Source organism: Ostreococcus lucimarinus, chromosome 2 (genome assembly GCF_000092065.1).
Source record: "Ostreococcus lucimarinus CCE9901 chromosome 2, complete sequence".
Classification (NCBI taxonomy): Eukaryota; Viridiplantae; Chlorophyta; class Mamiellophyceae; order Mamiellales; family Bathycoccaceae; genus Ostreococcus; species Ostreococcus sp. 'lucimarinus'.
In genome coordinates this window covers 349,676-377,563 of record NC_009356.1, presented here as the reverse complement: position 1 = coordinate 377,563, position 27,888 = coordinate 349,676, and the positions used below count along the sequence as shown (strand labels likewise).

At 46.9% G+C, this 27,888-nt stretch overlaps 1 protein-coding gene across 1 annotated transcript in view; it reads left to right on the top strand.

Moving 5' to 3' along the window:
- The window catches only part of pks2 (polyketide synthase), a gene marked incomplete at both ends in the record, with an annotated part of 54,582 nt that extends 26,694 nt beyond the window's left edge, over nt 1-27,888 (top strand). Inside the window, one exon of the mRNA XM_001416341.1 lies at nt 1-27,888. This exon is cut by the window's left edge and continues 26,694 nt beyond it. Coding sequence (XP_001416378.1) covers nt 1-27,888 — 27,888 coding nt within the window.

Below are 27,888 nucleotides of genomic sequence, written 5' to 3'. Positions count from 1 at the left end.
ACACTTCCATCACTGAACTTAAATGACCGAAGCGATATATTAAGTGACCATTTTGCGTCCAATAAAGCGTACAGTACGATTTTGTTCCATATTGTATCTCGACGGATGAGGACGGATCAATTTTCAAACCCCACGGGAATGTCCCATACCAAACCATCTGCATTCAAATACTCAATAATCGCGTTTCAACCGCTTCTCTTGGGGCATGGCTTGAGATCGAATATTATCGCATCCGAGTTGAGAAAGCACAGTACGTTTACAAACGTAAGGGGTGTTTCAGATTTCCTACAATTAGCTCATGCTCTGCGTCGAGCGACGAAAGTGAGTGTCCACACCACTCGAGAAATGGAACAGCTGGATGCGAGTTCTATGATGCGTGTGGCTTTATCTGAAGGTATGATATCAATTGTTGATTCAGTCTCACATCCATCTTCAGCGTCTGTGAGACACGTTATTGTTCCGTGGGAATCACCAAATGTAAATAATTCTGTTGTGGTTATTCAAAATAAACATGCTTACTTGAAGAGTATCACGGAAGTTTCACGACAAAACGTACAAGGAGTACGAAACCATGTATCAGGATCACTCATCCGAAGAGACTTCGACAGCCCATTAAAGCAAATCTCACTGTACTTGACAGGTGGAACTGGTCACATTGCGTCGAATATCCTCCAATGGTATTGCTCAAAGTTTCAAGTGATGGCGATCTTACACGGGCGCTCAGGCAGATTCCTCCACACAAATCGGAGTTTGGACAGTGCATTCATCCGTGTATCACGACACGGTATTGAGCCAAACTCTTGCGTCGATCTGCACATGTATCACTGCGCAGGCGTATTACACGACGCATTAATACAATTTCAAAATTTTTTCACGTGCTCAAAAGTCTTGGCTCCCAAAATATCTATAACGAGCGAACTATATAACAAATATGCCTGCTTGGATTTCCGAAGGCTAACACTCTGTTCATCAATATCTTGCTTATTCGCAACACGAGGACAGCTGGGTTACGTAGCCGCAAACGCTTTCATGGATTCGTCTTCAAATATGTGCAGAAATGTTGGTTCTTCTATCATTAGCATCCAGTGGGGTGCTTGGTCAAATGGTGGGATGGTTGATGAGGTCGTTTCAAGTCGCTACATCAAGTCAGGCATCAGTATGCTGCTCCCCACTGATGCTGTTCGTCTTTTGGTCCAAAACATCGACATAAATTGCACGTTACTACTCTGTCATATAGGAATGAATCACTTTAATATTGGCTACAGCTCCACGTGCGGCGTCTATTTCTGCTCAGGAAATTTGAAATTAACTTCAAATCCAGGGAAATATTCAAAAGCAGAGAACTCATCGTATCAAATTAATAGTTCATCGAGGGTTCTCCGGACAAGAAACCATATCGAAGCCGATGTGCTCAAAATTTTAAAATCAGTAACGAATTGTCAAGATGTGATGGATGCATCAATTCGATGGGATTTTGATTCATTTTCTGCGATCGAATTCAGCGAAATACTTTCGGCATCATTCGACATCAAACTGCCTCTTACTCTTGCTTTTGATTTCGTATCATATGTCGATGTCGCCCATTATATATTTGACAAAATGCATGATAACGTGATCACTATGGGGCCACTTCAAACATCGAAAATTAGCTCAAAAGAAACGATAATACTTTCGTATGTTACGGGATCTTATCCGGATGTTCAAAATGAAGCGGCAGACTTAATATCTCACGTGCCATTTGCTAAATGGGACATTTTGGTTGATGGTCCGAAATGGAAGACATCGTCGATCTTTGGATCTTTCTTATTTCCACAAACAAGCTTTTTTGACTTCGAACTCTTTCAGATTTCTCAAGCAGAATCCCGGCGAATAGACGTTCAGCAACGCCTTGCTTTGAATGATACTCTCAAGTGCGTTCATATGATCGATGATGCGAACCTCTCAGGTATACTTGTTGCAATTTCGAGCATGGATCACTGTGGCCTCGATATTTCAAAGACGGGGTTCGCCACGGATGCTGCATTTTCAGTTGTACCAGGACGCGTTTCATTTCATCACAATCTGGGAGGTGTGTCGATTGCGATAGATACAGCGTGTTCGTCCTCTCTCGTTGCAGTTGATGTGGCGCGTAGGTATCTGCGTGATGAAGGGAATCACATAATTGTTTACGGTGTGAACGTCATTCTTTTACAATCAACGATGTCTTTATTTGCAGTCACTGGAATGCTCGCAGATGATGGGCGTTGTAAATCGCTTGATGTATGTGCTGATGGATACAGTCGCGCTGAAGCCTCGCACGCTTGTTTATTGCACTCTGGTGCTAAACAGAAATTACCGACCAAAACTTCTGGATATGTCTGTAGTATTTTGCACTCAATTATCAATCAGGACGGGCGTTCTTCCGCGCTCACGGCACCAAATGGCCAAGCGCAGCAGCGTGCGCTTGTTGAACTATTGCATGGATCCCGCGCCGGGCATGTAGAATGCTCGTACTTACACAGCACGGGGACACCGTTGGGCGATCCAATCGAAATCGGAGCCTACTTAGGTGGATTAGTTCACTTTGAGTCACACTCTCATGCCGTACAACTGGAAGCTGTCAAATGTCGTGTGGGGCACGGCGAGCCCGCATCTGGGGTGTTGACACTATCTCAAGTCGCAAAAAGTTTGATTTCATCCAACACTGGAAATGTCTCGCTTCGAGTAATGAATCCATTGGTAGAAGATCGAGTTTGCACTCACGCAGCAATCGTCATAAACCGACAGTGTCACCAAATGGAGTTTTTGGCAGATTGTCCAAAATTTGTCACCACGAGTGCGTTTGCGTTCCAAGGGACAAATTGTATGATTGCACTCACACTTGGATTTGAATCGCATAATGTGACGTCTGTCTTGAAGAACTTGAAAGTACAATGGAACGTAGATATATTTACTCCGCACCCCCAAATACAGTATATTCCGGCAAAAGGATTAATTGAGCTACAGTTCAAACATTTACATTCGAACTACTTGCTGGATCACACTGTCAAAGACACATGCATTTTGCCAAACACCGCGATTTTAGAGATATTTCTTTCCGCTCATGCTGGTCTCTTTTCAACTTGTCGTGTTGCTGGGGCTGCAAATCAGCTAACATGTGCTCCCATTCCTCTATCAAGTAAGCAAAGGCACAGAAAAATTCATTTACGGATTGAAGATTACAAAAGTCGAATAGTCATTCAGCATACCATGCATGCATGTGCACACATCGCAGATGTTCCTAATCGAGCGCATACGCGCTGTTCGATAGAGAGCAAAAACACTTTCGCAGCTTCTAAATATGTATATAGCCGAACAGCCCGCATTCCTAGATGGATGCACATTGAGCAAATGTTCGCTTTCGAGCCGAACGTGATGGATTGCTCTTTACAGCTACGAGCTTGCACGTCCGTCGTGGACACACCCAACGTGCTTCTTTTGCCAGTAGGTGTCAAAATGGCCACAATTTCGAACTGTTCTGGCAATTCAATGTTGAGTTGTCGTATCTCATTGAAAAATTGCGGTGAATCAGACCATTGCATGCAGAACGCGACTCGTAATTTCACCGTAAGCCTTTCATGCGCGAGTTTTCGACGAGCGAGGTTCGACGCAGATATTAAGCTTAAGCGTCAAGCAAAAATAAAAGTTATCTATACCAACTCGCTTTATCGAAAGGACACCATGGGAAGAAAAGATGCTATAAACTTCTCTACTATACTCTGTACCAATCCAATTCAGCGCGCATCGCTCAAATTCGAAAGCGGTGTGAACACGACGCAACTGATTTCATCGTCTTTTTGTGCTTTACAGAATGTAGCGACACATGTTCAGGTTGCCGAATTGGGCCTAAGTACCACACATACCCCGTGTATATCTTCTGCAGTTGAGACAGTATGCAAGATTGCGTGCGAAGAAATAAGTACTCCGTACTACATCAAATCAATGGGGTCTTACGACATTACAAGAAATATGGGTTGTAGAGACCATACTATCCCGCAGTGCTCATACATCGACAGTTTGGGCACGGAACAAACGACAATTTCACACAAAGTAGTATCTGTGCGCTTTCTTGAGGCGCAGCGCGTAAAAGCGACAATATCTTCGCGTTACCTCCCAAGAATACTAGATAGTACATTCTCCACTGATACGATGCAGTTCGATGGCGGCATCTTGATGAGCGGAGGACTAGGCGCACTCTCCACCATTATTGCTCGCCACATATACACTAACAAGCCACGCACGGGTGAGCTCATATGTGCATCGAGAAGCGGTCGGAGCGCACGATTTGATCTCAACCATTCATGTCCCTTTATGGAGATATCTGTGCACAAAATTGATGTCGCGAGTTGGGCTGACTTTTCGGCAACTTTTGCAGCACCAAATCTTGCGTGCGAGTATGTGCTACATGCTTCGGGTTTGTTATATGATGGCTTGAGTGTACACCAAAATCCGAATAAGATTAGAACTGTCTGCGCGCCCAAGCACCGAGCCGCTGAAAAACTTCAATGCGCCTTCAGTCTCACTGCTTTACGGGCATGGTTGGTCTTTTCATCGACATCACATGTCCTAAAATCCACCGGACAAGCAAATTATGCTGCAGCTAATGCCATGACTGATTCATTCGCACAAAACCAGACACAGTGTGGTAATGTGTGGAAAAGTATACAATGGGGTGCTTGGGATTGTACTGACGGTATGTCGACGCCCACAGTATTGCAAAGACTCCACGATTTAGGCGTTGGTAGCGTGGATGAAAAATCGGCACTTTGTATGCTGGATAAGATTCTCTCATCGAAAGGGCTATCGATCGTTCTAGTCAACAAGTTCAAGGAGCTACCGCATCAAAGACGTCCACGTGCTCGAAAACTCCATGAGCACACGAATCTTTCTAAAAATGAAAGGGGCTTTGTTGAGCGCGACGCTGGCAAAGACATCCCAGTGAAAATGCCAATGAGAAGTTTCGAGGACATACGTCTAAGTGTGAGTGCGATTGTTTCATCCGTAATGGGAATGCGTGTACAAGACGACGTATCGCTGGTGGAAATGGGTATAGATTCTATAGTGTCCGTGGACATTCGTGATCAAATCTCAAGCGCCCTCAATTCGGATTTGCCAGTGACGTTGGTATTCAACTATCCAACCGTTCGAGACATTTCAGCATACCTCGCTACATTGTTGTCTTACCAGGATTCAGTTCCGAGTTTGCAATCGAATCTCATGCTTGAAGCCGCGAGCAACGACGATTCAATTCACAGCATTCCTATTCTTAGCTCTCTCTTGCCAAACTCTGACAATCATATGGGAACAAGATGGTCTACTGATGTCGACCACACAATAGGAAAGTCAGTACGATGCGGAGTCACTATCGAATCTCCTGATCGATTCGATTGTAGTTATTTCAATGTTGGTCGACAGGAAGCTCTTTACATCGATCCACAACATCGCATTGTGCTGATGTTGGTGGATAATTGTGTATCAGTCGTGAAAGACATGGACAACAGCTGGGGGGTAGGTGTTGGAATTTCAAGCGCCGAGTATGCAACTCTGTGTGCGTACTCAGAAAGTAATTTCCTTGGTACCGGTACTATCGCCAGTGTTGCAAGTGGACGTATTTCATACACCTTTGCGCTAAGTGGTAGAAGTGTATGTGTCGATACAGCTTGCTCGTCAGCTTTGATTTGTGTCACCATGTTTCATCGAACGTTGGACACTCACATGCGTGGGTGTTGCCTAGGGGGGATAAATCTCACGCTACTGGAACGTTCTTCCTTGATATTTGAGATGTCCAAAATGCTTTCAGCAGACGGCCATTGTAAAACCCTTGATGCGTCTGCAGATGGATACGTACGGGCAGAAGCGGGTATGATGCATATTCTATTGTGGAGGCATACGTTGGTATCAAACTCGATAATCCTCCACGGTAGCGCAGCGAATCAAGATGGTCGCTCTAGTTCGCTCACTGCTCCCAGTGGGCTAGCACAGGAAGCCGTGATGAAATTAGCGACACAACGCAGGGACGTTTCGGTCGAAACTATTCAACTGCACGGCACTGGTACAATTCTAGGTGATCCGATTGAGTTGAGTGCTACTATGAGTGCATACTCATATAGTTCATATACTGTCGCCTTACAGGCGAATAAGTCACACTGCGGGCATGCGGAACCAGCATCAGGTTCCATCAATATCTTGAAAGCTTCTGAGAGTGTCTCATCTAGTAAGTGCATCTCAATCCGATTGTTGAGGTGTATCAACACACATATATCCGAGACATTCAACCAAGCACATAAGAACTCCATGCGTTCACCTCGTGCAATCGTCCCGTTGTTGAACGCACATTTTTCATCAGAAACTCATGCATCTGTCAGCGCGTTTGCATTCCAAGGCACAAACGCGCACGCCATATTGCAGAATCGGATAAAACGCGCGACGAATCTCCCGATCCGATGGTCCATGCGTTTGCTGCAGAGAGATCGTATTTGGATAACTCCGACTTTGCCTCAACGTCTTCATTCATTGACCGTTGCAAAGAGCACACATGTTGTCATGCAAGGTAACATCATCAGCACTAATAATACCGGGTTATTTGATCACTCTGTTCACGGGAAAGCAATCTTACCAGCTGCGAGTATGTTGTTACTCTGCTCATCTGCAGTTCGCATGTTCGTTGAAACCAAAATTCGCAATATGTGTGACGTGACTATCCCAACTGCGCGGGTCATTTTGCCGGCCAACGGAAAGGCACAAATCAATGATATTCGTATAGATACGACGTCTAGCGCACTGGAAATGTACTCCGAAAGTATCTTGTTTTTTAAATGCCTTTGGAAATGTACACGAAGTACAAAAGTATATCAAACACACGAATATGCTAACCCACTGGTATTCGATAATAATACTATGGTGTGCACTAGCCGTAGTTCAATCAAAATAGATTTCTTCCACGATTACCACAGCTCGTCGCTTGATAACACCTTTCAATCCTGCGCCGCTCTGCACTCACCCAAGTCATTTTCATCGTACATACCTACTGGTTTGCGAGAGCTGTATTTGTCAAATGCCTTTACAGATGTCATAGACAGGACAACGTACGTAAAGATCCCATTGACTACTAAAATATCACGAGAGCCACTGTCCGAAGCAGATTACTCCATGTATGCAGATAATTTTAGCATTGGCTCGGTGATCAAGTTTCGAATGAAAAGCTCTCGTATCCGCGCTTCCATCCACAAGGTGCATAAAAACACTCTGTGGAACCTTGTGCGTTATCGCGCAAGCAAACATCTTAGTGACTTACATGGGCATAGTTTTCAGTACTTTCCGTGGGCGTCAGCCGATTCATCTTGTCTCAATCGAACAGCTTTGGCAGTCATATCTCATGTTTCGGCGCGTTCATATCGGATTGACACTCACATACCGCGTCACACATATTCATGGTCAATGTACAGCTCACCGTTACCAAAAAATTCCAACATTTACTCGAAAATGAAGACGTGTGAAATCGCCGCCACGTATCTAAAAATTGAAGCTATGGGTATCAGTGCCACAAAACACCTCCCAGGTATCGGCAAGTTGCAAAATGATGACGAGGTACACGTGATTCCTAGTCGAATTCCAAATATTTTTATTTGTGAAAATAATTCATATTACGGGACTAGTTTAAGAAATGGCGTTTCGATATCCGGTGCGACTGGCGCTATCGGGTCGTGTCTTTCGTTATTTCTTCTACACTCCGACGCTAGCAATCTTTCCCTCTCGAGTCGTCGTGGTTGGAGCGCTCATATTGCAAAACTCCGAGTGCATTCGAGGTTTGGACAGAGCATAGTTCGATCATTTAAGAGTGATCGCGGAATTGCACGAGAAGGCTTGACTTCAATCGATCGCAATAGAATAAATACATTTGTGTACGCCAGTGGGTCATTGTGTGATGCTGTTGTGCTCCGACAGACTCCAGAAACGATGTCTACTGTAACCTCTGCAAAAGTACTAGGATATGTTCGTGACCACGCCTTAGCAAATATACAAGCTCAACGATCAATCGCGTGCTCGTCAATAACTGGCTTTATTTATTCATTCGGTCAAATGAATTATTCAATATCAAATAACGTGTTAGATGAATGTGTGAAGTTGATGTTCAACAGCGGATTCTCTAGTTCCAGTGTCCAATTTGGTGCATGGACGGACGCCGTCTTTGGAATGGCCCGCCTGGACGCACATTTGGAGAAGCGCTTATTAGCATCTATAAACGTCGCCCACGGCTTGTTTATGCTAAACCTTTCTATGTTGAATGCCTGTACGGTACCCACATACATAGCGTCGCGTCTGCCTGCGCTCACTAGCCCTTCCACACCGAATATCGTATCAGATTCAATTCAGACAAAAACTAGTTCATATTCTTTTGATACGATTGCCGATTTTCTACGACACGCGATAATGTCATCGATCGACATGGAAACGTATACATATATTGATGATGCGCAGCCTATTATGCAGCTTGGACTTGACAGCTTGGCGCTTGCTGACCTTCGATCGTCTATAAACGCCAAATTCCAGATAGACTTGCCAATTATATCAATGTTCGATTATCCAACAGTGCATGAGCTAAGCAAAGCAATCTTCTCATTCACGGACGCGCGTACAACTTCAGATTCAGTGATTTCACTCGATTTGAAATCGAAATCACTGGGATTGAATCCTCACGAAGGAACAGGATCGAATGTTCACAAAATATCAAACATTTCACTTCGATATCCAAACAACATAAAGAATTTGCAAAGCTTGCGGACGTCACTGGTCACTGGTGCTGAATTGCAAAGACGGCTTTCTACTCGTTTTGACGTTGAGCTTCTCAGTGGATCTACGCGATTTGCTGTGTTGTTGCGCGACATCTTTTACTTTGACAACACTATATTCCACTTGACACCTCAAGAAACGATATGCATGGACCCGCAGCAACGTCATTTGTTGAATTGTTGCATCGAATGCTTGCATGGTGTATCTGACACGAAAATATATCATCATATGGGGGTATTTATTGGCGTAATGTGGAATGACTACCAGTTCATTCTGAGATCGACAAAATGGGCGTTCTATGCGTACGCAGGTACAGGTAATGGTATTTCGTTCCTCGCTAGCAGACCATCGTTCACCTTCGGAATGAATGGGCCGAGCATCGCGATAGATACGGCATGCTCCTCGTCAATGGTAGCGGCGCACTTAGCGTGTGCAAGTATGGATGGCTCACATGCTTCGTCTACGTTGTCTGGCGGCACGCAATGTATACTGATTCCGGATACCTTCGTGACTTTGTCATCTCTCGGTGCTATTGCTTACGATGGCCGATGCAAAACCTTAGATGCTGGAGCGGACGGATATGGAAGAGGAGAAGCATTTGGTCTTTTACATTTAGAACCAGTCCAGCCAGCCCATAGATATGAAAGCCGACACGATTTTGTGTTATCGGCGTGCACTGTGAACCAAGATGGGCGCTCAAGTTCGTTCACGGCTCCCAACGGACCAAGCCAGCAGAAGTTGATCCAAGTCGCGTTGCTACGCATTGAAAATGCGTCGAGTCGTAGCTGCTATCTTTCACTCCATGGAACTGGAACCTCGCTTGGAGACTCGATCGAGCTCAGTAGCCTAATGCAACTTCAATCATGCTTTTCATTTCTTCTCATTGGAACCAGTAAAAGTTCACTAGGCCATACCGAAGGTAGCGCGGGAGTAGTTGGCATTCTCGATTCTATAGTCTGCTCAACGCACGCTGTTAATTTTGGAATGCGCCTTTGTCGTAATCTGAATCCACATCTTAGTGTATTCACACACGTGGCCAGCGAAGGGAATGTTCACATTGCACGAGCGATGACAACAGCGCCGCAAATCGAGCTTACGGCTTCTTCTTCTTTTGGAATGAGTGGCGTTAATGCGCACACAATTATCCGCGCGATTCCATCGAAGTTGACGCATCGTTGTTGCTCGACAAGAGCGCGTTTACTTTGTTCGCAAATGTTCCATGCTGGTGTTGGTACTTTGTATTCAAATGTGCAACTTATAAGTGTCTTTAAATCAGCGTCGAGAGCGGTTTTCACCGTCAATATATGTAGACCTGCTTGGTCTAGCTTACACGACCACAGCGTGAACCACACGCCCGTTCTACCCGCAGCTGCATCATTGATTATTCCGATAATTCCCTTGGACGACTTGCTCATTGATAGCGTGCTTCAAATGAAGACAATCTTGCTGATTCCAATCGTACTGAAGCAGCTTGATACGATATCAGTGGTAACATATCGAGATAGCACTATGCGACTCATGTTGCGTTCTGGCGAGAGCGCAACAACCTCCAAATTCCGAAAAACAAATGATGGTTCCAATATCAGGGAACCTTTCCAGCAGCTTGGGCATTGCATTCGTTCACGGCGTGGTGCTCTTAAGACAAAGATGTCAAAGTACGTCGGCTCAGCATGCGCGACCGTCGGAGCAGCACATCTGATTGATTGCTCCATGCACATTTTGTATTGCTTGATGGACAAAGAAAATAACGACGTGGTTCACGTACCAGCAGTGATACATATATTTCAACTGCAGCAGCTGCCTTTAGAGCACCAGTTTGAGAGCTCGTCCTCAGCAAAGAAGAAAGATGCACCCGAGAGTAATCATACGACATCAAATCTTGCACTATTGCGCCGTTTACAATGCAAACCTTTGAGTACTATGAATCGTGCTTTCGAAAGAGAAAACTTGAACAAGAAAGTGCAATCAAGTGTGCTATATGCACTAATGTGGTGCGCAGTGCATCATATCAAGCACGTTTGTCCGCAAACCCCACACTCATACAATCTGGGACGCAGTATGGATACTAACACATCGACTTCATACCGATATGCCCCGTCTTACGCTGCGATGATGCAAAATGTGCATGCGTCAATACGGCTTGTTGGGCTCGCCACATCAAGCACACCAGTTGGTCGCGCGGGAGAAAATATGTCAAATGTCATTTCAGCATCTGTGATACACACAATATCGATGGTCTCTGTAGCTGATCTCAATCAAACTTATCACTTGGACGTGCACAGCGACTCTCCACTATCGCTAAAGCGAGCGTCGAGCCACTTTAAGAAGGCAGAATGTGAAAGTCGTGCAGAACCAATTCAGTCTCAATATTTGGCTCGAGCTAGATATGTTCCAATGATACACGGATGCCGAAAAGTACCATTGAATAACTTTGTACTTCAACCAAGTCCCAGAGGTGCGATAAAAGATCTGACTCCCGTACCGAGTATAGCTTTGGATAGTGGAATCACAGTATCAAAGCCATTTGTTAGAACGCGGATTCTTGCCGTAGGGCTGAACTTCAGGGACGTTTTGAATATTCTAGATATGTACCCTGGGGTGACAGAACCACCGGGTACAGACTTTTCAGGCATAATTGACGATGTGTACTCTCATTCACACGGAGATGCTATATTTGGCTTGACGACTGGTTGTCTCGGTGACGTAGCTTACGTACACCGTTCATTATTTAGCATAAAACCGCCGCGAGTAAATTTTATCGAAGCTTCGGCGATTCCGACAGTTTTTCTCACCGTCGACGAATGTTTTAGCTCCATTCGTCGACTTAAAACCACTCCAGCTCATCTTCTCGTACATGGGACGACGGGTGGCGTTGGACTTGCGATAAAATCGATATGTTCTATGATGGGTGACTCGCTCTCTGGAACATCGAGTAATGTGAAGAAACGGCATTTGATGCGATACCTTGGTATTCCATGCATGAGCAACTCACGATCGACTAAGTTTTCGCAGTCAGTATTTTTAAGCTCTTTATCACGAAGTTGTCCCGTCGACGTAGTCTTAAATACGCTTACATCACCTGGCATGATTGCGGCCTCCTTGTCGATATTGAATGTACACGCTACATTTTTAGAGCTATCAAAGCGCGGTATTTGGTCAGCCGACGCGTTCGAAAAAGAAAACTATAAAGCAACTTATGAAGTCAAGGCTATTGATCACCAGTCTATTGCTGAACTCAGTTTTCGTTTATCATTACTGGGGTTGTTTATGTGTGCTGGTTTGATACAGCCATCGATATGTTTGAGCAACGAATTTCGGTTCATCCGTCAAAGCATGAGGGAAATGACGAGAGCGTCCCACATTGGAAAAGTCGTCGTGTATCACAAAACTGTGATGTCTGGTCATCAATTAGTCACGGGTGGAACTGGAGCGATTGGAATACTGCTCACACGGTGGTTGCTGGGTATTGGTGCAAATAGTGTTATACTTCTATCACGTAATGGTCATAATAATGGAATAATGAGATTGCCAAGGGATAGCCGCTTGCACTTCACACTGGAGAACGCAGACATATCATGCTCCGAATTCTCGACAATTTTCAGATCGTTGTCTTTGTCTGACTCTGTGGGAATATTTCACACTAGTGGAGTTCTAAGAGATGCGTTGATCTGCGATCAGACATCAGCTCACTTGGCTGAAGTGTCTGCACCGAAAGTGAGTGGGGTAAAACGATTGCATAGTGCGCTAAAAGATGCCTACCTGGTGAAAACATTTCTAAATTTCTCATCCCTGGCGGCGACCATTGCTTCAATTGGTCAAAGTAACTATACGTATGCAAACAGTTGGTTAGATCAATGGAGTTCAACTTGCAAAGAACGTGGCATGGTAAACGAGTCAATTCAATGGGGTGCATGGCTCGCTGGTGATGGAATGGCTAATTCTGACGGTATTTCTCGTCGTATGGAACGAGTTGGTCTTCAATACATACAACCATCAGTTGCTATGTCTATAATCCAGACGCGTCTCGATCACTCCATACTACATCACAATTTTACACTATTATCGCAGCAGTTGATAGCGACCGGACTAAACTGGAGTAGGTTCATGTCATTCGCAGTGAAAAATCGCTTCCTGTACGGAAAGAAGCAAAACTTCAATCAAGCGGGGAACGTAGACAGCAAGAATACGGCCTCTGCCAAAGACACAGAAGTACTGGTAGTACAAAAACTATTGCAAATTTTCAAGGAAGTCTCTGGTCATGAACTCACTGCTGACTCCGCGATAATGGAGGCCGGTGTTGATTCGCTTGGTGCCGTTGAGAGTCGTAACGCGATAGCAGATGCTTTTACAATTACCGACCTTCCGAGTACCCTCATATTCGATTACCCCACGGTCAAGAGTATAGCAGGATTGATCCTAGGGGCTGAGAACGAAATAAAAAGAACAGAAACAGAACTGCCAATTGACAGCCCAACTCGTTCGATTGAAGTACGCATATCATCAGTCAGCAGCCCCGGGCAGTATCAGCACGCACTGGATGACGTAAGTGGTGTGCCTGAAAATCGGTGGGATATTAGAGCCGACGATTACGCCCTGATACGGTTTGGTAGATTTCTCCATAACATTGAATATTTTGATATTGCCCTGTTTTCAATGCGACGTGCAGAAGCTACTGCCGTGGACCCACAGCAGCGCATCCTTCTAGCGCGCGCCTTAGATGGGCGCGCACATGCAGTAAACGGCCAATATAGCGAGGGATGTGGCGTTGTTGTCGGTATATCTAGCACTGATTACAGCGCGATCACCTCTCGTGCCGGCAAGCTTCAAGCAACTGGTGGCTCACTCAGTGTTGCGTGTGGACGGATTTCTTTCACATACAATCTGCGCGGAACGTGTGCAAGCATCGACACAGCGTGCTCGTCGTCTTTAGTTGGATCACATGTAGCGCGTAACGCAGTGCTCACGGGAGAATGCGACAGCATGATATGTTGCGGCGTGAACATCACCCTGAACCCGACGACGACTATTGTTTTTAGAACTGCGGGGATGCTGGCAGATGATGGGCGATGTAAGACTCTGGACATGGCTGCAAACGGCTACGTTCGAGGAGAAGGATCAACGTTGCTGCTCTTGACACCGCACAGCGACGGCGTGCGCGACGACTACTGCATGTTTTACGCTTCTGCATCTTCTGTCAACCAAGATGGACGCTCAAGCTCTCTCACAGCCCCCCATGGCCCATCGCAGCAGAGCGTGATTTTGCACACCATGCTCCAGTCTGGTAATGATAACAGCTCTTCTGGTGGTATAGAGCTTCATGGTACTGGCACGTCTCTGGGGGATCCTATAGAAGTTGGCGCAGCGCGCACCGTACTTAGCAGCCTCAAAAGATTGCCAGTCGTTACTTTTTCAGCAATGAAGACTCGCTGCGGACACACCGAGCCAGCTTCGGGCGGTATGGGTCTGTGTGGCATTGTTGATTGCATATTTCGCTTGAACACTCCTGCGCTCGTGCACCTATGCCAGCTCAGCACCCACATTCAGAGTATTCTGAATCAAGATACGGCTGAGCGATGCGGAATCGCTCTTCCACGCCAGGCAACGCAAAGTGCGTGGCAATGTGATGCACACGCCGTAAACCGAGGAGTGAGCGCGTTTGCATTTCAAGGAACGAACGCACACGTATCTGTTCGACGCGATTACGTGATGAAATCCTTGCCAGATGCTTCTGTCATGCAACACAGCATCGAGTGTTGGATATCACATGCTGCCTTTGGCCTGCGGCTCGTGCACGCAGTCGAGACGAGCGAATGCCTACGGATTCAACTCCCACCATTAAAAACACGACATATAGATCGCGATCACTGCGTTCGTGGCCGCTTGGTTCTCCCCGCTACCAGCTTTCTGGAGCTGACCCTCACTTGTGTAAAGCAACTCCACACAATGACTGTTAACGTGGTGCGTCGCACGCAAATACATGCTGCCTGTTTGTTGGATACTTGGCGCAACGATGCATTATCGTTCAAAATATCGCAAACTACCGGCAGTATTTCCGTATCGTCACAACGAGCAGGGCACACGTCTTGTAAAGTAGTGCAGACCATGCTCACGCAACGAACTCCATCGCCGAAAGTGTATTACGCAAACGTCTCCAAATCCAGCCTTGATTTGCACTTCAAAGTTCATAGTAAAAAGGTGCAAACACTAGATCAGTCGTTTGCCGCAGAGCTCGATGCGCACGTGCAGAGCTTATCAGCTCTCAGGCTAAATACTTTCAGTGATGATAGCTTTGAATTGCACTTGCCAGTGAGTCTCGAAATCTGCACACACCAAACTTCGTTGGCACGGTCCCGAGACCACGCACTATCACGCTTCTCGCCGCAAAAGATGCAGAGTGACCATATAGCACAGCAAGCGACGGAAAATCAACTTGCGATGCACGAACTACTGGGCAAAAAGGTTGCGTCTCACTCAGAGCCTGCAGCGATGGGATCAGAGCGCTATTATGGTGGGAGGCAAGGAAGACACGCCATCGATATGATATATCGCGCCACGTGGAAAACCGAGAACACATACAGAGGACCGCTTCTCCGTACAGAAGGTGTCACGAACGTATACTCGCATTTAGCTGCGGGGAGGCAAAGTGCATCACGCGTGGCTTCTCTTGCCGTGCAGAGTTTACATGCAAGTTCCAATCTATGCGTGATTCGCACGACAGCAACAGAGCTGGTGTCAGCCTGTCCACGCCTATGTGCTGACACGCAGAGCTCTATCGGTCGATGTATTCCGGTCGCTGGTGCCATGTGGGGTATCTTCAGGAGTGGCGCACATGAGATGTCACAGCGTTTAGTGTGCGTTGATTTGGGCGCATCAAGTATTGTGCACGCAAAAGCAACCGACTTTCTTCATTCAAATTCTGATTCGAACGAGGTGCATGCCAAATCAATATCGAATCGCCATGTCCGCACGCCGACGTTATCGAAGGTCTGTCCGAATTTACACGCAAAAATGTTGTGGCGAGACCCACGTCGAGCGATGGCAAAGCACATCGCACAGTGCGACTCTAATGCGCTTCTACACCCGTGCAGCGACATTTACACCGGTGGTGTCGGTGGCATCGGAGCGCTTATCTATGAATGGAATGCATCCATCTGTGATAGACCCTTCGTACTCGTGGGGCGTTCCGGAAGAGGAAAACATATCGCGCCGGCAAAATTTACATCCCTGCTTACCATCCAACGTGTAAACCTTTGTGTCAGAAGCGAAACAGAACGCTTGGTTTCGTGTAGTGTGCGAAATGTCGGTCGGGTATTGCACATGAGCGGTGTTCTCAAAGATTCAATCCTAATGAAGCAAACGTTTTCCACAGTCTCGATTGCGTTTGCAAACAAAACACAAGGTGCACAAGCGGTGTGTCATGAAAATCTCCCTCAAATGTCTTTGACACATGTTTTCTTCTCGTCCATAGCTGCATTGCTCGGCTCGCCGGGTCAAACTAACTATGCAGGTGCTAACGCACTGCTCGACACACTCGCTCAACTCGGCACGACGATGGGATGGCGGTGCATGAGTCTCCAGTGGGGACCCTGGGGTGGATCCTATGGCATGGCTGTGCGTTCTGCAGTGGGTACACCCAGAAACTTTGGATCTCTAGGGATAGAAGTGATTGACCCACACACTGCGCTGAGAACGCTACGCACTCTCATTCAACCTCCAAATATGTTCTCAATCTACGCCGTTTGCCCACTGCGTGCAACCGGCTTACATGCATGGAGTGTATCTACATCACACAGTGCGGTTTCCCCGCCAAATGCACCATACGTCGATCAAAATAGCACACAACTCAAGATCAAGATATCAGCCGGAGAACGTGGCGTACCATCATGCGTGATCCACGGCGACGAAATTGCGGGACGTGTAGCGAGTATAGTGAATGATGCGGTTGGTAGACCATTGGATGCAAAGGAGCCACTGTTGGATGCGGGTCTTGACTCACTCGGCGCCGTTGAATTGCGAAGCAGACTGAACGATGAATTCGCTGTGCAGCTCCCGTCGACGGTTGTATTTGATCATCCTAGCGTATATGCACTTGCAGAAGCCGTGGCGGGTGAACTGTCGCATGGAAAATCGAATTACGGAAGTGCACAGGTGCTCCGTAATAGTACTATTGATGTCACGTACTCAGCTCAAGTGTGCATATCATCAGTCAGCAGCCCCGGGCAGTATCAGCACGCACTGGATGACGTAAGTGGTGTGCCTGAAAATCGGTGGGATATTAGAGCCGACGATTACGCCCTGATACGGTTTGGTAGATTTCTCCATAACATTGAATATTTTGATATTGCCCTGTTTTCAATGCGACGTGCAGAAGCTACTGCCGTGGACCCACAGCAGCGCATCCTTCTAGCGCGCGCCTTAGATGGGCGCGCACATGCAGTAAACGGCCAATATAGCGAGGGATGTGGCGTTGTTGTCGGTATATCTAGCACTGATTACAGCGCGATCACCTCTCGTGCCGGCAAGCTTCAAGCAACTGGTGGCTCACTCAGTGTTGCGTGTGGACGGATTTCTTTCACATACAATCTGCGCGGAACGTGTGCAAGCATCGACACAGCGTGCTCGTCGTCTTTAGTTGGATCACATGTAGCGCGTAACGCAGTGCTCACGGGAGAATGCGACAGCATGATATGTTGCGGCGTGAACATCACCCTGAACCCGACGACGACTATTGTTTTTAGAACTGCGGGGATGCTGGCAGATGATGGGCGATGTAAGACTCTGGACATGGCTGCAAACGGCTACGTTCGAGGAGAAGGATCAACGTTGCTGCTCTTGACACCGCACAGCGACGGCGTGCGCGACGACTACTGCATGTTTTACGCTTCTGCATCTTCTGTCAACCAAGATGGACGCTCAAGCTCTCTCACAGCCCCCCATGGCCCATCGCAGCAGAGCGTGATTTTGCACACCATGCTCCAGTCTGGTAATGATAACAGCTCTTCTGGTGGTATAGAGCTTCATGGTACTGGCACGTCTCTGGGGGATCCTATAGAAGTTGGCGCAGCGCGCACCGTACTTAGCAGCCTCAAAAGATTGCCAGTCGTTACTTTTTCAGCAATGAAGACTCGCTGCGGACACACCGAGCCAGCTTCGGGCGGTATGGGTCTGTGTGGCATTGTTGATTGCATATTTCGCTTGAACACTCCTGCGCTCGTGCACCTATGCCAGCTCAGCACCCACATTCAGAGTATTCTGAATCAAGATACGGCTGAGCGATGCGGAATCGCTCTTCCACGCCAGGCAACGCAAAGTGCGTGGCAATGTGATGCACACGCCGTAAACCGAGGAGTGAGCGCGTTTGCATTTCAAGGAACGAACGCACACGTATCTGTTCGACGCGATTACGTGATGAAATACTTGCCAGATGCTTCTGTCATGCAACACAGCATCGAGTGTTGGATATCACATGCTGCCTTTGGCCTGCGGCTCGTGCACGCAGTCGAGACGAGCGAATGCCTACGGATTCAACTCCCACCATTAAAAACACGACATATAGATCGCGATCACTGCGTTCGTGGCCGCTTGGTTCTCCCCGCTACCAGCTTTCTGGAGCTGACCCTCACTTGTGTAAAGCAACTCCACACAATGACTGTTAACGTGGTGCGTCGCACGCAAATACATGCTGCCTGTTTGTTGGATACTTGGCGCAACGATGCATTATCGTTCAAAATATCGCAAACTACCGGCAGTATTTCCGTATCGTCACAACGAGCAGGGCACACGTCTTGTAAAGTAGTGCAGACCATGCTCACGCAACGAACTCCATCGCCGAAAGTGTATTACGCAAACGTCTCCAAATCCAGCCTTGATTTGCACTTCAAAGTTCATAGTAAAAAGGTGCAAACACTAGATCAGTCGTTTGCCGCAGAGCTCGATGCGCACGTGCAGAGCTTATCAGCTCTCAGGCTAAATACTTTCAGTGATGATAGCTTTGAATTGCACTTGCCAGTGAGTCTCGAAATCTGCACACACCAAACTTCGTTGGCACGGTCCCGAGACCACGCACTATCACGCTTCTCGCCGCAAAAGATGCAGAGTGACCATATAGCACAGCAAGCGACGGAAAATCAACTTGCGATGCACGAACTACTGGGCAAAAAGGTTGCGTCTCACTCAGAGCCTGCAGCGATGGGATCAGAGCGCTATTATGGTGGGAGGCAAGGAAGACACGCCATCGATATGATATATCGCGCCACGTGGAAAACCGAGAACACATACAGAGGACCGCTTCTCCGTACAGAAGGTGTCACGAACGTATACTCGCATTTAGCTGCGGGGAGGCAAAGTGCATCACGCGTGGCTTCTCTTGCCGTGCAGAGTTTACATGCAAGTTCCAATCTATGCGTGATTCGCACGACAGCAACAGAGCTGGTGTCAGCCTGTCCACGCCTATGTGCTGACACGCAGAGCTCTATCGGTCGATGTATTCCGGTCGCTGGTGCCATGTGGGGTATCTTCAGGAGTGGCGCACATGAGATGTCACAGCGTTTAGTGTGCGTTGATTTGGGCGCATCAAGTATTGTGCACGCAAAAGCAACCGACTTTCTTCATTCAAATTCTGATTCGAACGAGGTGCATGCCAAATCAATATCGAATCGCCATGTCCGCACGCCGACGTTATCGAAGGTCTGTCCGAATTTACACGCAAAAATGTTGTGGCGAGACCCACGTCGAGCGATGGCAAAGCACATCGCACAGTGCGACTCTAATGCGCTTCTACACCCGTGCAGCGACATTTACACCGGTGGTGTCGGTGGCATCGGAGCGCTTATCTATGAATGGAATGCATCCATCTGTGATAGACCCTTCGTACTCGTGGGGCGTTCCGGAAGAGGAAAACATATCGCGCCGGCAAAATTTACATCCCTGCTTACCATCCAACGTGTAAACCTTTGTGTCAGAAGCGAAACAGAACGCTTGGTTTCGTGTAGTGTGCGAAATGTCGGTCGGGTATTGCACATGAGCGGTGTTCTCAAAGATTCAATCCTAATGAAGCAAACGTTTTCCACAGTCTCGATTGCGTTTGCAAACAAAACACAAGGTGCACAAGCGGTGTGTCATGAAAATCTCCCTCAAATGTCTTTGACACATGTTTTCTTCTCGTCCATAGCTGCATTGCTCGGCTCGCCGGGTCAAACTAACTATGCAGGTGCTAACGCACTGCTCGACACACTCGCTCAACTCGGCACGACGATGGGATGGCGGTGCATGAGTCTCCAGTGGGGACCCTGGGGTGGATCCTATGGCATGGCTGTGCGTTCTGCAGTGGGTACACCCAGAAACTTTGGATCTCTAGGGATAGAAGTGATTGACCCACACACTGCGCTGAGAACGCTACGCACTCTCATTCAACCTCCAAATATGTTCTCAATCTACGCCGTTTGCCCACTGCGTGCAACCGGCTTACATGCATGGAGTGTACCTACATCACACAGTGCGGTTTCCCCGCCAAATGCACCATACGTCGATCAAAATAGCACACAACTCAAGATCAAGATATCAGCCGGAGAACGTGGCGTACCATCATGCGTGATCCACGGCGACGAAATTGCGGGACGTGTAGCGAGTATAGTGAATGATGCGGTTGGTAGACCATTGGATGCAAAGGAGCCACTGTTGGATGCGGGTCTTGACTCACTCGGCGCCGTTGAATTGCGAAGCAGACTGAACGATGAATTCGCTGTGCAGCTCCCGTCGACGGTTGTATTTGATCATCCTAGCGTATATGCACTTGCAGAAGCCGTGGCGGGTGAACTGTCGCATGGAAAATCGAATTACGGAAGTGCACAGGTGCTCCGTAATAGTACTATTGATGTCACATACTCAGCTCAAGTGTGCATATCATCAGTCAGCAGCCCCGGGCAGTATCAGCACGCACTGGATGACGTAAGTGGTGTGCCTGAAAATCGGTGGGATATTAGAGCCGACGATTACGCCCTGATACGGTTTGGTAGATTTCTCCATAACATTGAATATTTTGATATTGCCCTGTTTTCAATGCGACGTGCAGAAGCTACTGCCGTGGACCCACAGCAGCGCATCCTTCTAGCGCGCGCCTTAGATGGGCGCGCACATGCAGTAAACGGCCAATATAGCGAGGGATGTGGCGTTGTTGTCGGTATATCTAGCACTGATTACAGCGCGATCACCTCTCGTGCCGGCAAGCTTCAAGCAACTGGTGGCTCACTCAGTGTTGCGTGTGGACGGATTTCTTTCACATACAATCTGCGCGGAACGTGTGCAAGCATCGACACAGCGTGCTCGTCGTCTTTAGTTGGATCACATGTAGCGCGTAACGCAGTGCTCACGGGAGAATGCGACAGCATGATATGTTGCGGCGTGAACATCACCCTGAACCCGACGACGACTATTGTTTTTAGAACTGCGGGGATGCTGGCAGATGATGGGCGATGTAAGACTCTGGACATGGCTGCAAACGGCTACGTTCGAGGAGAAGGATCAACTTTGCTGCTCTTGACACCGCACAGCGACGGCGTGCGCGACGACTACTGCATGTTTTACGCTTCTGCATCTTCTGTCAACCAAGATGGACGCTCAAGCTCTCTCACAGCCCCCCATGGCCCATCGCAGCAGAGCGTGATTTTGCACACCATGCTCCAGTCTGGTAATGATAACAGCTCTTCTGGTGGTATAGAGCTTCATGGTACTGGCACGTCTCTGGGGGATCCTATAGAAGTTGGCGCAGCGCGCACCGTACTTAGCAGCCTCAAAAGATTGCCAGTCGTTACTTTTTCAGCAATGAAGACTCGCTGCGGACACACCGAGCCAGCTTCGGGCGGTATGGGTCTGTGTGGCATTGTTGATTGCATATTTCGCTTGAACACTCCTGCGCTCGTGCACCTATGCCAGCTCAGCACCCACATTCAGAGTATTCTGAATCAAGATACGGCTGAGCGATGCGGAATCGCTCTTCCACGCCAGGCAACGCAAAGTGCGTGGCAATGTGATGCACACGCCGTAAACCGAGGAGTGAGCGCGTTTGCATTTCAAGGAACGAACGCACACGTATCTGTTCGACGCGATTACGTGATGAAATACTTGCCAGATGCTTCTGTCATGCAACACAGCATCGAGTGTTGGATATCACAGCTAAGCTCGCGTGCAACAGTCGCTTTATCGACACTCACTATGGCTTGTGTTTCGATTCGCTTCAACGCTACCGTAAATGCTCTTACTTCATCACCGTTGCAAGTTGCATCTGATGCCACATGTTTGATTTTGGATGATCGTACCACAGAACTCTCACTAAAAAATGTAGTACTTTCAACTGTGTATGCCTCGAAAGTTTTAGATGCATATCTAAAATCAAATAAAGTTCTCGTGTACGGGTCGGGATATAAAGTAATTGATGCTCAATCCAACGCTATCGCTAGCACACATGCTACTGTGCGAGCTGGTGAACACGGCGTCGGGTTAAATGCGAACACAGTGGCAGCATACGCTGATGCAGAACAAGGGTTTGTTAAATTTCGCGAAATGCATGGCGGCTTGTCTTCTGCAGATATTCATGTTGAATCCAATGAATACCATGAAAAGCCTCAACATCGTTTGCGATGTACTTTGCTCGATACGTTCACCGGCGGTAACTCCGTCGCGTATGTACGGACTGTTGAGCTATATCGACGTTCATGTACCGTTCAATATGCGCAACACGACACGCTCATGTGTTGCATTATACTGAGTGATCACAGGTTCAAGTACAATTATTCACGTCAAAATTGGTCAACGTTTACACCAGAGGTGTTCTTGCACATTTCAACTGACTCTGTATTGTGCACATCCACATCGCCGTCTTCATCTCGCTCAAGTGTTCCAAATGTTGAATATTTGTATGCTCTTCGCTGGGAGGCGAGCCCGCTTCGAGTTAATGTTGCACCCAATGGCGACACTTGTGCTACAACTACTGTTCGGCATACATTGTGCAACTACCGCCGCAGCGTCCACAGATGCGGATCACTGCCAACCGTTGTGAATATTTTGCATTCAATTTGTGCGCTCACAACTTCGAGCGAATCTAAGCACCTATGTGTACTCAGCAAATCAGCACCCGTCACAAAACGCATATTTCCATCGCCAATATCGAGTATACATAAACATATATCCGACCTGACACTATCGACACTACCAAGAGTGTTTTGTGTCGAAAATAAAAATACAACATATGCCGTATGTACGGGAGATTCAGCTCGCATACATCCGTCGGGTATCTCAAACACCACAGCGCGTCTTCGCCACGTCAGTGCCGTTGGTCATCTTGCGTTTACGCCGAATCTATGTTCGACTCATTCATCGCCGGCTAACATGCGTCGCAACAATCAATGTAAAAATAATCAAACAGAAGTACACGGTGCTGGTGAAATTGGTAAACTTGTGTACATCACAGCACTGCTGAATGGACAGCGATTGATTCGCTTGACGAACCGAAGTGGTCGATGTTCATACTCTGTTGTCGTTTGGAACGGATCCTCATCCCATTCAGTAACTGTTGATTCCGTTGATAACTGCCACTACTCAGACAATACATGGCACAATTCTCGAGTTCAAGTTAATCGTTCATTCTTTGCATCCGGTGTTCTTCGTGACGCTATCGCGACGAAACAGACAGCCTATACGATTCGTGTCGTCGTGTCTCCGAAACTAATCGGATCTCTAGCGAGTATTCGCGATCCGACTTCGTTATCAGTTCAAACTGATTATTACTCCTCGATCTCTGTGCTGCTAGGAACGTTTGGGCAAGTGAACTATGTCGCTGCCAATTCTTCGTTAGATGCACATTGCAACTACGCACACCATCAAGGTCTCGATAAAGTTAGTGTTCAATGGGGAGCGTGGGTAAACTTGACAGGAATGATGAAGCAAAGCGCATTGCAGCTTGACAGTCTGACTCGATTTGGTATTGGGTCAGTGCCCACAAAGGTTGGGATACATATACTGTCGATTTTGAACAGCGTTATGATACAAGATGCGACCATAGTGGCAAACATGTTTCTTTGGGATAAATTGTCCATCCCGTTACTGTCGCAAGGTGTTTCAACGGATTCAAAGCGAACGTTATTGTGTACAGATCGTACACATCCCAGCACGTTATCAGAGACACAATCCCTTGTGTCTGATCATGTTCGCCGGGTTCTCGGACACACTATTGACGCTAATATGCCATTCATAGACGCTGGATTAGACAGCATGTATCTCACGGAGCTATCCCGTTCCATAGAAATATGCTTTGACGTACCATTGCCGTCAACAGTTGCGTTTGACCATCCAACAATCACATCGTTATCAAAATTTATCCATAAGACGACTCTTCGGCAAAAAATAGATGATTGCAAACCATCTGCCAAAGAGCCCATGCGTATCGTCGTTCAGGATGGTATCATAAGCTCGGTGGCATGTATCGCAGTGCACACGGGTGACGCAGATTGCAAACATATCATGCATCCGGTACAATTTTGTGGCGCAATCGCAAACGGTATAGATGCAATTAGGAAGATCCCCATAGATCGCTGGGATGTTGAACGTATATTTTCTTTCACCGGTATTAGTAGAAAGCGGGATTTTGTCTATCACGAATATAGTAGGCACGGCTCGTTCCTAAGACAGCTTGACGTTTTCGACTCAAACTTTTTTGGAATTGGCCGATCTGATGTTCGATCACTTCTTGAACCGCAACAGCGCGAGTTGCTGAAAGCGTGCCATGAAGTTACCGATGTACCATATTCAGACAAGAGTACGCGCGTTTACGAGCAAAAAATATCAGTATACGTAGGTATATGTACGAATGACAGTGATTCTGTGGCAAGGGACGAAGCGTTCCGTGTGATGTTCACAGATTCAGGCTGCTCTGCCCACGATAAGCTATCAAATATTGCGCATGGTATGTCCGAATCGACGTATGCTTTTGCGTCGAATCGAATAAGTCACACATTTGGGTTTCAAGGCGAATCTATCTCTATCGACTGCGCGTCTGCGTCAGGATTAGTTTGTATTCATCTCGCTACGAGTTCTTCTAAAGTGAATGTGCCATCAGATCCTGAATATGCTAACTCCTCCATAGCGGCGAGTTCGAATATCATACTTCACAGACAATTATCAGATTTACATATTGCACGTCAGATGTTTCCAGCTGATGGTCGATGCAAAACATTTGATGCTCAAGCGGACGGATTTGAGCGAGGTGAAGGCGTCGGTGCAGTCATGATCTGTACATACAAAGCCACCAGTAGCAAATTTATGCTTGTCACGCTCCTGGGGTCCTCGTGTATACATAAAGGCGGCGGCGCTTCGCTCAGAGCGCTTCGAGGACCGGCAATTGAGTACAAAGTGCACCGTGCACTGCTTGATGCTAACATACTACCAGCAGACGTTGCATTCGTAGAAGCATCTGGACTAGGTGAGCCACTTGGCGACGCAATAGAAATCGGTGCATACCAGCGTATATTCTGTTTTGAAGACCCATCTCGCACTTCAAACATAGGATTTGGTAGTTTACATACCAATTTAGGGCACCTCGATGGTGCATCTGGTATGATTTCACTGATCAAGTCTGCCCTCATGAGTCACGCTTTATTGACATCACCATTGGTTCATTTTAGAAAATTGAACAATCTACTACTAGGGCAACATGCGTGCACAACCGCAGAGAAGATGGGACACACATGGAGAGATGTAAATTTGGACAAGCGATCACACTTTCCTATGCTAAAAGGGCCCACTAGCGGAGGTATAATCGGCACGAGCTCTTTTGGTTATGGCGGTAGTATGGCACACGTGCTCACAAATGTGCGCCGCGATTGCCGGGCTTTTCAAGAACCTCGCCACAGACAAAACGTTCTACTTACCAGATGCAACGCCGCTAACCAGAATACTCATGTTGACGCAAATCGGTTGACCTTCCAACTACAAAAATGTATTTGGAACGAGTTACACAGCTCACTTAGCAGAAACGAGCCATGTCGACGCCGACATCCACTGTCAATGTCAGAGCCTTTGCACAATGTACTGCGAGATATTGGATTCAGCCACTGTGGGTCTGGCGAATTCAGAGAGAATACTATCAAAGGGATCGCAGCGAGTGTTGACGCCGCAATCAAAGTGGTCACACGCGAAACATTCTCAGTAGGATTAAGTGCCGGTGAGCGCATTTGTTTGTGGATAGAGTCGCAAGTTAAAAAGTATACGCCACTAACAGATTCGAATTCATGGATGCCCCGATTACGGCTCCACGAGCCAAAGGTGAAGGGAAAGATACTATTCGTGTTGTCGTCGCCGAGGTCTGGTTCAACTCTTTTGCAGATGATACTAAACTCTCATCCATCAATTTTTGCACCTCAAGAACTTTACTTGCTAAATTTTGAGACGATGTACCAAAGGTTTGAGTCAATATCTCGTGGACACTCGTGGGCGTTTGAAGGTTTGCGTAAAGCTATTGTAGAACTTCGCGGCTGTTTCGCCGATGAAGCTGATAAAATAATGCACGACATGCATTCCATGTCAACAAAGAATGTCTATGAAGTCCTTCAAAATTGGTGTGGCGATCGGATTCTAGTGGACAAGTCGCCACCTTATTCGTGGTCTTTGGACACTTTGGAACGAGCCGAATCAATATTTGAAGATGTGTACTATATATTCATACACAGGCATCCGTACGCAACGATCCACTCCATGTCAAAAGAAACTTTCAAATCAAGGCATGATATCCTTGAAAATGAGAAGTTGCTACAATTAAATGGCCGCAAACGTTTGGAGCTTCTATCTGCATCCACCATCGAGCAGATCTGGAGCCATATGGATAAATTATGGGCACGAGGAAATTCCAACATCATTGATTTTCTGCGCAATGTAGAAAGTACTCGACAATTGGAAATTTGTTACGAAGACCTAGTTTCTGATCCTACGTCGCATATCGACAAAATATGCGACTTTCTAAAATTGCCCTCTTGCACGAACATGACAAATCCTTATTCTTATAATAATGCGAAAATGTTTGAGCCCATCGAACCGGGAGGAAAAGGTGCCGCAGACCCTAATATTCTGTCGCATTGTTTCATAAATCCGACTCTGGCCAATGCCTGGAAAGATGCAGCTTCTCCAGGTAACCTATCTGAGCAATCTCAGCGCATTGCAGCTACTTTGAGATACCGACTCCCGCAATGGAAGCATAGAAATTCACCTGTGAGTCGAAGCTTTATTACGCGATTGAATGGTAATACAACAACTCCCATAGTCGTCTTTCTCAATGACGTAGACTGTGGAACTAGTTTTTATTCCAGCCTAGCTTCGTCGATAAAATCAGCAGCTTTCGTCGTTACTACGGACTGGCAATCCTCCACCGCAGCAAGCGTCTCAGAGCTTGCCGCAATGTATGTGCAACGCATACGCGCTTATTTAGACATTAACAACGGCGATGAAGTGATACTAGTCACGCGTGGTTTAGGAGTGTATATCGCTCGAGAATTCGTGAGACTGTGTGAAACAAAGCAACATGTATGCGCAGACCCATCTTGGCGCGAGCAAGCCAGTGATGCAATACAGTCGAACCCAAAAATACTTGGCTTGGTTACTTTATTCACAAAAGAGTATGAAGTCCTCGTCTCGCAACAGAATAATTCGGATGTAGGAAAAATTCTCAGTTATGCGGCATTGCTTGCATCCTCTTATCCTGAAGTCAAGAACGAATCCGCATCTGTCAACGCAAGTTTGCGCAGAGTATTTATAGAGAGCAATCCAAATAGTGTCAATGAATGCCCGAACGAGACATTGAGTATTCTATGCTGCACTCAGCTCCTCTACTCATCGCGTGATCCATTATTCCGTGTCAATCCTGACTTCATGTCTGATATTCCTATTTGTGTCATCAGTGAGCTTGAAGGGATTTCCAACGAGCTGTCTTTATGCTTCGGTATCGAACACAAGTACTTGGATCTGCGAATAGAAGAAAAAATTGATGAATCTGCGCTATCAGATGCGATCAATTTGTTGTCGAAAATGACACCTAAATAA